This window comes from Arvicanthis niloticus, chromosome 27 (assembly GCF_011762505.2).
Source record: "Arvicanthis niloticus isolate mArvNil1 chromosome 27, mArvNil1.pat.X, whole genome shotgun sequence".
NCBI classification, from domain to species: Eukaryota; Metazoa; Chordata; class Mammalia; order Rodentia; family Muridae; genus Arvicanthis; species Arvicanthis niloticus.
This window is the reverse complement of record NC_133435.1, coordinates 4,145,160-4,154,288: the sequence shown is the minus strand read 5'-3', so window position 1 is coordinate 4,154,288 and position 9,129 is coordinate 4,145,160. Positions and strand designations below refer to the sequence as shown.

At 47.4% G+C, this 9,129-nt stretch overlaps 1 protein-coding gene across 1 annotated transcript in view; it reads right to left on the bottom strand.

Moving 5' to 3' along the window:
- Positions 1 to 783: 783 nt before the first annotated feature.
- Positions 784 to 9,129, bottom strand: part of Panx1 (pannexin 1) — a 33,917-nt gene continuing 25,571 nt past the window's right edge. Inside the window, exons 3-5 of the mRNA XM_076926031.1 lie at positions 5,097 to 5,317; positions 2,312 to 2,970; positions 784 to 1,226 (exon numbers count right to left, since the gene is read on the bottom strand). Of these exons, the coding sequence (XP_076782146.1) occupies positions 1,147 to 1,226; positions 2,312 to 2,970; positions 5,097 to 5,317 (960 nt within the window). The 3' untranslated portion in view covers positions 784 to 1,146. The remainder of the gene's footprint in view (positions 1,227 to 2,311; positions 2,971 to 5,096; positions 5,318 to 9,129) is intronic.

Here is a 9,129-nt window from a genome sequence, read left to right as displayed (position 1 = left end):
TGTGGTCAGAACGTAATCAGGCTTTAGCGAATTCTAAGTCAGCATGTTTCTAAGGCCCAGGGCTCACACCTGTAGCCCTGACACCATGGGGCACTGAGTTGAGGGAAGACTGATGAGAGTCTGATGGAGGGGACCGTGTCACAAAATAAAACTGTTTACAAAGCAATGCCAGAATCTGCTACAACTTACTCTGAAATCCTATCAGGACTGAAATGTTCTTCTCAAATGACTTCAATTACATAAATTAATGTGCAATTTTAAAAGTTGTTTAAATTTTAAATTTAAACAATCTGATTTTAAACAAATGGCCAAGGTCACTGTTGTATCAGTTCTGTGTTCTGCTCTCACTAGACAAAGTGTCTCTTGCTGTGTTCTCTTTATGTGCTTCAGTAAAATCCTGTTCTCCTGTCTCCGATACCTTGACATCTATCAATAACCTCTAAACTCAGGTTTCCCACTGGGAAGGTTTCTGAAGCCTTCCTTCGGAGAGTCACCACGGCATGACTCATCTCCTTAGCTGGGTTCAGTGGCGCTGGGTTCACTCGGCACTGCCTTCACTCGGCACTGCCTCAGGCTGCTGTCCTACAGAGGTCAAAGGGCAGTGAGCGGTGTTTACAGGACAACAATTAGCTGTGGCTGGTAAATAACAGGACAGCTTGTCTATCCAGGAGCCAAGACACAGGCCACACCCAACTTAGGCCACTGTCACACACAGGCCGGCTTCCCTGGTAGGCCAGTGAATGCTTTTCTTGTTCAACAGTCAGTAAGGGCACACAGAGGGCATTATTAAATTACATCCTGTCATGTTTATTATTATCTCAAACAACAAAGCATCCTCCAAAGTGCTTACTCTCTAGAAGCTCCGGGTCTCCCAGCACTGCCAGTCCAGAACGGTGCTTCTCTGAGGCTCTAGAAGGCTCTGTGCTCTTGACAGCCCTTCAGGGAGGACTTTACACAAAGCACACTTACTCATTTCAATTTTGTCTTGTAGGACGTCCCTAATCTATTCTTCCATGACGCTGCTGCCATTATGTCTATCAGAGGACACACACTACAATACCAAAACATCTACAGCGAACTAGCTACGGATCCAACAGGGTGCATCAGCCACAGAAGTCACAGGCTTGAAATTCAAGAATTAAACCATTAGCAGGATGAGTTCAGAAGCCTCTGGCGAGAGTTCTTCTCCTCACTGTTTGCTGCAGTCTCACTGTTCAGCTCCAAATCTGTCAAAATTAAAAGCATTATTTATAAGGGAGGAAGAGTAGGAAGCACTGGTGTTAACCCACCGTGAGGGGACTTCTCATGCACATCCTTTACCACGGCTGCCACGGTAAAGTCTACCATAGTCTAAAGTCTGGAAGTTGGGTGAGAAGTCAGAAACTCCCTCTTTTAAGCAAGAGGGTCAGAGAGTGACTTGGGGAGTAAGTACTTCCTCTCTTGGGCGCATACGAGGCCTGCTCCACTGGAGGAGATCCACATGTACTGTAAACATGGGCTAAAGCCCACAGCTCAAGAAATCCCAGGTTCTCTGTACTGTTAGTTTGCTACATGGACACGTGGTCGAAGTCCTTTCTAAATACGTCTGTGCTCATAGATCGGTGCTGCCCTCAGCCAGAGAACCCTCCTGCAGGGGCCAGCCGTCAATGCAGACCCTCACAACCTTCCAAGTGCCGAGAGCAAGTGAAACGGTGGCTGGAGTGCTTGGCCTTAAGTGGGACCTTATCCCAACCCCCGGCCCCTAAGTCAAGGCTCAGGAAACGTCCATCAAGAGGAAATGATGTGAGAGCCAGGGGCCAAGGGGTCAAAGGCTGGCTTCTGAACAGGACATGGCCTGGCTCATGAACTCAGTACAGCTCAGCTACACAAGACAGGCTTGTGTGACTCCGTGGGTCACAGAACATAAAGACTGTATGAAGGTGGGAATGGGAAATCTGGGGGGTACACACATACAGGGGACTCTAGGTATGATCAAGATACACTGTAGGCATGAATGAGATTGCCAAAGAACAAATAACAGAGAAGGACAAAGAGACCAGAGGTCCAGACAGGAAGACAAGACAAAGAAGAGAAACAGAGGCGGAGCGTGAGACTGCACACAACACAGACAAGAGCAACCAGACCAGGCTGAGAGGAAGACAGGGAGAAGAGAACAGCCTTCTTTGGAAAAGGTGTAACACCAATTTGTTCCTGTATCCTTGCAATCTTGGGCTCCCCAAGGATAACACTGGGGCAAGGGTTTAAGTGCCAGACAGGGCAAAGACTACTCAGACGGCTAAAAAGGTATGCCCGTCCAGAGAGTCAACCCTACCTTTGAACTCCACTCTCTGGCTGCCCTGGTCCTCTCCCTTGCTCTGTAGGGACATGGGAATTTTCCCATCAATGATGTCCATCTTAATCATGCCCAGGTTTGTCAGAAGTAACATGGGGTCGATGCCCTGCCCATTGCTTTTAATGTTCTCCAGCACCTTAAGACACTTGTACGATTTGAGCTCACTTATGTTCTCTTCCAGAAAAAGGTTGTAGAGGCTCAAGTCGTTGTAGCCTTCAGACTTGAAATGTAGAACATCGAAGGTGGGCAGGATCTCATACACTTTGAGAACGTCTGTCTTCTGCCGGAACGGGATGAAGAATGTGTAGATGACCACGGGAACCAGCAGAGCGTACACAATGAGGTTTATGAAGCTGAGCAGCTGGAAGATGCCGACGGCGATGAGCTTGCACTGGAAGCGATCGGGAATGGTGCTGTCGTTTCTCAGGACGCCTGACTTGATGCTGCACAGAAACTCGTCGGAGAGCGAGGAGAGGCTGAAGTAATAGCTCAGGTAGATACAAGCCAGCAGTATAACCGCAAATGTCACCAGCCGGCAGCCAATGTATTTCATGATTAAGTGACTAGAGTTCTTCTTTGTCTTCAAGTACTGCTCCACAATTGGGTACTTGAAGTGGCTTTCAGATATCTCCCACAGACTAGAAGACAAAGCAAATAAAAATAATGATAAGATTCTTGCCAGTCTCGTCAAAAGTGAAAGGCATAGACACATTCAACATGGTCACACTGAAAATTTCAAACACATTAACTATAACTTCATCTGAGTGCTAGGGAATAAAACCATGCTTAAAAACCTTTTTTTCATTGGGCAGTAGTGGTACATGCCTTTAATCCCAGCACTTGGGAGGCAGAGGCAGAAGGATCTCTGGGTTTGAGGCCAGCCTGGTCTACAGAGTGACTATAGAGGACAGCCAGGGCTACATAGAGAAACCCTCTCTCAAAAAAAAAAAAAGACAAACAAACAAAACCCCTTTTTCCTTTAAATGTTTTAAATACTTAAATTGTATACAAGTGCTTTGCCTGCATGTGTTCGGTGCCCTTGGAAGCCAGAAGAGGATGTCAGATCCCCTGAAACCAACACTCTGGCCTCTGCAAGAGCAGCAAGTGCCCTTAGCTGCTAACTCATCTCTCCAGGCCCCCTTTTAATATTTTAAAGACAGTCTGCTTGATTAAATATGAGTTAATACTTAATAATCTTTAGGGTAATGCCTCGTACCCACGGGTCAATGTTAAATAAATCTGTCAGATCCAGAAGAGCAGCTGGTGGTCTAGTAATTGTTTTTAAACGGCCAATCTCCCACTAAGCATGAAAAACAGTAAAGACATTTCCAACCCGTCTAGAACACACACATCTACCAGGGAGGGTGGAGGACACTCAGAGACCCAAATGGCATAGTTCAGGTCACTGATTTGCTCACAAGAGACCATACAGAACAGTGTTTATCTATTATCTAGAAATAAAAGGGTGACAGAAAGAGGCAAATAAATGCATTTACTTCATAATGCTGTACTCAAACTCAGTGTCTGGAATTGTGACAGCTAATTTTATGTCACCTTTGACACAAGCTAGAGTCGTTTTTATAAGAGGGAACCTCAACTGAGAGAAGGCTCCCACCAGGCTGGCCCGTGGACAGGGAGAAGGCTCCCACCAGGCTGGCCCGTGGACAGGGAGAAGGCTCCCACCAGGCTGGCCCGTGGACAGGGAGAAGGCTCCCACCAGGCTGGCCCGTGGACAGGGAGAAGGCTCCCACCAGGCTGACCCGTGGACAGGGAGAAGGCTCCCACCAGGCTGGCCTGTGGACAGGCCTGTGCTGCATTTTCTGGACTGATGACTATTGTGGGGGGTCCCGGTCACTGTGGGCAGTGCCATCCCTGGACTGGCCATCCTTGGTGCTGTAAGGAAGCAGGCTGAACCACAATTTAAGAGCAAGGCAGTAAGCTGCACTTCCCCATGGCCTGGGCATCAGATCCCGCCTCCAGGTACCCGTCCTGCTTGTCCTGTTCCCACTGCTGTGATAAAACTCCATGACCCAAAGCACCCTGAAGGGGAAGGATTTATTTTAGCTAACAGTTCACCATTATAGTCCATTATCAAAAGAAAACGGGGCAAGCAGATGCTGGCTTACTATTGTTTTTTAAACAATTCCCCACTAACATGAAAAATAAAGAAATTTTCGGCCCACCTAGAACACATACATGTCTACCAGGGAGGGCAGAGGACACTTGGTGGGGCCCAAATGGCAGAGTTAGTGTCGCGGGCTCTCATAGTTCTTGCCATGGTTTCCTTCAATAATGGACTGTAATGGTGAACTGTGAGCCAAAATAAATCTTTCTCCTTTGAGCTGCTTTCAGTCATGGAGTTTTACCACAGCAACAGAAATCCCAAGACAGAAATCTAACAGGTATTTTTAGAAATAAGACAGCGGTTGCTACTGTTGTTACTACTAGCACTGACAGGACCTGAGGAAGAATGTGAGAGGGAAGGCAGACAAGACCTGTATCCATTGGGTCCATCTCTCTCATCCTTTTTACAGGCTTGGCTGCCTCAGAATCCTCTGTGCCTTCCTATTATACTACAGGTGAGACTGGACAGGAAAAGGACACTGACCTGAGGACACTGAGATCAAGTGAGAGTCCTGTCACTTGATGATTGAAACCCTACTTACCCCCTTCCCACTCTTGGCACTCAGCACCCTGGCCAACATAGCAGGAAAAAAAAAGGCGGGGGGGCAGGGAACTGATCCTAGGGTGGCCATGGGGTTACCTCTGCCCCACATTCTCGGTCACTCCTGGGGGCCCAGGTCCGTCTCTCAGGTCCAAATCTCGAGCGCTCTTGGCAGCCTTGATGGCGCGGTTATAGACTTTGTCAAGTTCCTCCATGATAAACTTCAGATCCGAGCAGAGGTGTGGTGCCGCTGCGAAGCGCCAGAACAGTGCAGGCAGGTACAGGAGTATGGCAAACAGCAGGAGGATGTAGGGGAAGAACTGAAAAGCAAGAGCCAGTCATGGTGAGCACCGCCTCTCAGAGCAGCAAGGACAAGCCACCGTCAGCTTCCCTGACTCTGCCAGGAACTGCTCTTGTCTGCATTTCAGGGACAAATGAGCACTCCCACATCACTCAGGGACACCAGCTTGTTGTCTGTCGATTAATGCTTGTGTATATATCTGACCCCTTTCCATTCAATACACATTAACTGGGAGTGGTGACTACACGGAGACAAATAGTATTTCCTTCTAATCACAGAAAAGAAAATAAGTACGCTCTCCTATCCTGCAGAATGGTTCCTCATCAGAGCCCTAATTAAGGAACAGGTAGATGTCACAGTGGCCTGCGCTGGTTATTTCCTCTCATTTGTTCTTGTCAGCGGCGAGGGTCCCTCCCTCCCTCACATCCTGCAGCTTTTAGATGCTTATTCCAGCTGCTTTACAGGATAATTACCAGACCACGGAAGCCAGGATTTGTGAGTCACTCTACAGTTGGATAGTGTCCTGTGCAGAGACACCTCAGCACAGTAACAATCTCAGTGAGGTACCAGGATTGGTGGACACACAGAGCAGGCCAGAGGGGACTCAGTAAAGGTGATCTGGTACTAGTTCAACTAGAAGCCCGGGAAGATCACAGCACTGAGCTCCACTGAAGCCCCACCTTGTGGTTTATCCAGTGAGGTTATGGAGCCTTTGATCCTCAGTTTCCCTCTTTGAGGTGGCCATGTGATACAGGCATCATGAAGCTGAAACTAGATCGCTCAGGAAAAGAAGCTAAACATGGCTGCTGCCTGGCCTATCAAAAGCACTGGAGATCACCAGGAAATACCAACAATAGGGCCTCCTCCTTTTAGTCCTTCTATCTACCCATAGGCCTGTGAGGATCACTCCTGTCTGAACAAGGGAGGGGAAGCTGGGAGTGGTTTCTGGCTCCAGATCACAAAGGTGGCAAGTGACCCAGTTACACCATGACCCTCCAAGCTACAACTCTACCCGCCTACGCAGCATTTCATGACACTGTCCTAGTTTTACAGTTCACTGTAGTGACACCAGGGTCATTCTGACTGAACACAATATCCTCTCCTTGAACACACATAGGAGCAGGCAGGACCTGCACCAGCCCTGAACTGTACTTGCAGTCAGAGACTGAAGGACCTGCGCCAGCCCTGAACTGTGTCTGCAGTCGGAGACTGAGGCTCATTCCTAGCTCTCTGCCTCTTTCCACTGAGAACACCTTCCACTTCTACAGCATACGTGTAACTGACACATTACTATGAAGTATAAAATCTCAGGCTTTGGCTTGGATCTCACAAGTTTTTCATAGCACTCTCCGTCCTGCTCTAAGACCCGGCCCCAGGTACCCATCACCCCTGCAGCTGCTGTGGCTTCATGGTTCTCTTGGCTTTGTCAAAACTCCTTGGGCTGTGCTGGGTTTTCATGGAAATAATGTTTCCCTTGTTTCTGTCTTTAAATGCATGAAGCAACACATATAGGCTTACAAAAGAAATGGGTTGTGCTGATATAGCTAACAAGGTATGAAAAACCCAACTTACATGTGCTTTTGTTGGTAACCCTGAAACAGGGTCCAATGGTTTGATAGCTATTACAGTTCTAAGGCAGAGATGAGAGAACCACAGTCCATTCAGAGAGAATGTGAGTTCCTTGGGTAGCAAAGCCCTTGCCCAATGTCTCTTACACGTGAGTTTCAAGGTTAACCTCTAGAAGTTAAGGGTAAATAGGGAATCATCTGTTCACAGACATCCTGAAGCTCCTGTGAGTTCTTCCTGAGAATTCCCAATGCAGAAAAAACAGAGAAGGAAACCCAAATGGCCCCAAATTCTGCATCAACCTCCACTTGGCTATACTTTGGGATTCGCACAAGACAGCTTTCAACGTTAGCCTGATCTGCAAGGCACTGACACACAACGGGGCACACTGCAGGCTGGACATCGCTGAACTACACTAGGAGTGGTTTAGTTTACAGTTGGCTGTGTTCACTCCATCCTTGTCAGGTTTAGTCACTGACTATCATAAAAATGAACTGAAGCCCATGTGGTTTCCAGCACTGAGACAGCCAAGCACTTTCTCTGGAAACCGTAGGTGGCAGAAATCCCAGTCAGTGCCCTGCCTCCCCTTTCTAAAAGGGTTTGTTTATTTATTATGTATACGGCACCCTGCCTGCATCTATGCACGCAGGCCAGAAGAGGGCACCAGATCTCATCATAAATGGTTATGAGCCACTGTGTGGTTGCTGGGAATTGAACTCAGGACCTCTGGAAGAACAGCCAGGGCTCTTCACCTCTAAGCCATCTCTCTGGCCCTGTGGCAGAAATATTTCTGACTTGGGCTTCTGAAATATTTTTATGAGTCCTGCTTGTTTTGAGGTTATTTGAATAATGGTACTTACCTCAAGTTTCCCCCCTAAAGTAACAAGTGTACAGTCTGTTTAACACACCCCAGGAGTGTGGCATCTAGCCCAGTGGGCAGCAGAGCACAATTCACTGTAATTAGAGAATGAATGTTTAAAGGTGTTACATGGAGAATGTTAGTAGTTTTCCTAAATGTCCTTATACTCTGGTTACCTCTGCAGGAATGTATATGAATGTAATGCCTTGTTTGCTGGTTTTCCCTAGACTTAAATTCTGACCCCCATCAACAAGACAGAAACCATTCTGCACACTTCAACAAGGCAGTCAACTCAATTCAACTGAAATACAAATCCAAAAAGCATTAAATTACAGCCTTCACAATCCTTTCACCAAATTAAGAATAGCCAAGGTGTCTGAGGAGAAAGCTTTGCCATCAGTGCTGCCTGCTCTATGCTGGATCTGGGGTGCACATCACTCAAGGCTCTGAATGCACCCCTTAGTACAATGTCCAGGTGGCCAGCAATGTGCTCTTCCCAAGACAGTGAGACGCTTCACGGAAAGCCAAGCAGTTGTTCGTCTGCACCTTGGAGCCTTCGTACTTTAAGGCTGTGGTTACATGACCTCTGTGTGAAAGGAGATGGTGGGAATCCAGAACAACCTCCCTCTGTGGTCCAACTCTTTCCTCATCTTAGACAAAAATCCAGGCAAGCAGCTAAACAACGCTCCCCAAGGGATAAGACCCTTGCCTTACAGCACCAAATGTGAATGAGGATGTGAACAGGAAAATACTCCTGGGCATCTGTGCCAGGCAGTGCACAGGATGCACCCCCACACACACACAGACACACACACACACACACAATGGTTCAAGTACCAGCACCTTCCAAAAGACTACATAGCCTAACAGAAATCAGAGATCAGAGCACATGGTGCACAGACATGCATGAAGGCAAAACACACATAAAGTAACTAAATTAAAAACAACCAAACCCCCAAGAAACTTGAGTCTGATAGTGTTTTAAATGGTCTCAGCAAATACAGCCATATAACATAGGAATAGCCCAAAAACTGATGGCAAGTAAAGACAGACCACGTGAGGGAGCCTGATGAGATGAAGGCAGAGATTGGAGGCCTCTGTCTACCATCCCCTCTAATCTCTGTCAGCACCTCCCCTTAGAGTTAGTCTATGGATCAAGGAGAGAATAAATCCCTGCTGTGGAGTTTGTTCTGATCTGTGATAGCTTTTAACAGAGGCTCTGGGAAACACAAAATGTTAGTCAGCAATGGAACTATAAAAGACCCCGGCTCTTTTACCCAGCAGGAAAACACCGGTAGAGAACATGATCAAAAACACCTTGGCAAAACAACAAAGCCTCTGTATAGAGGACGCACAGAGGCAGATCTAAGGTGAGAGGCTGGCACGAGCTGCCTCCAGTCAAGAAG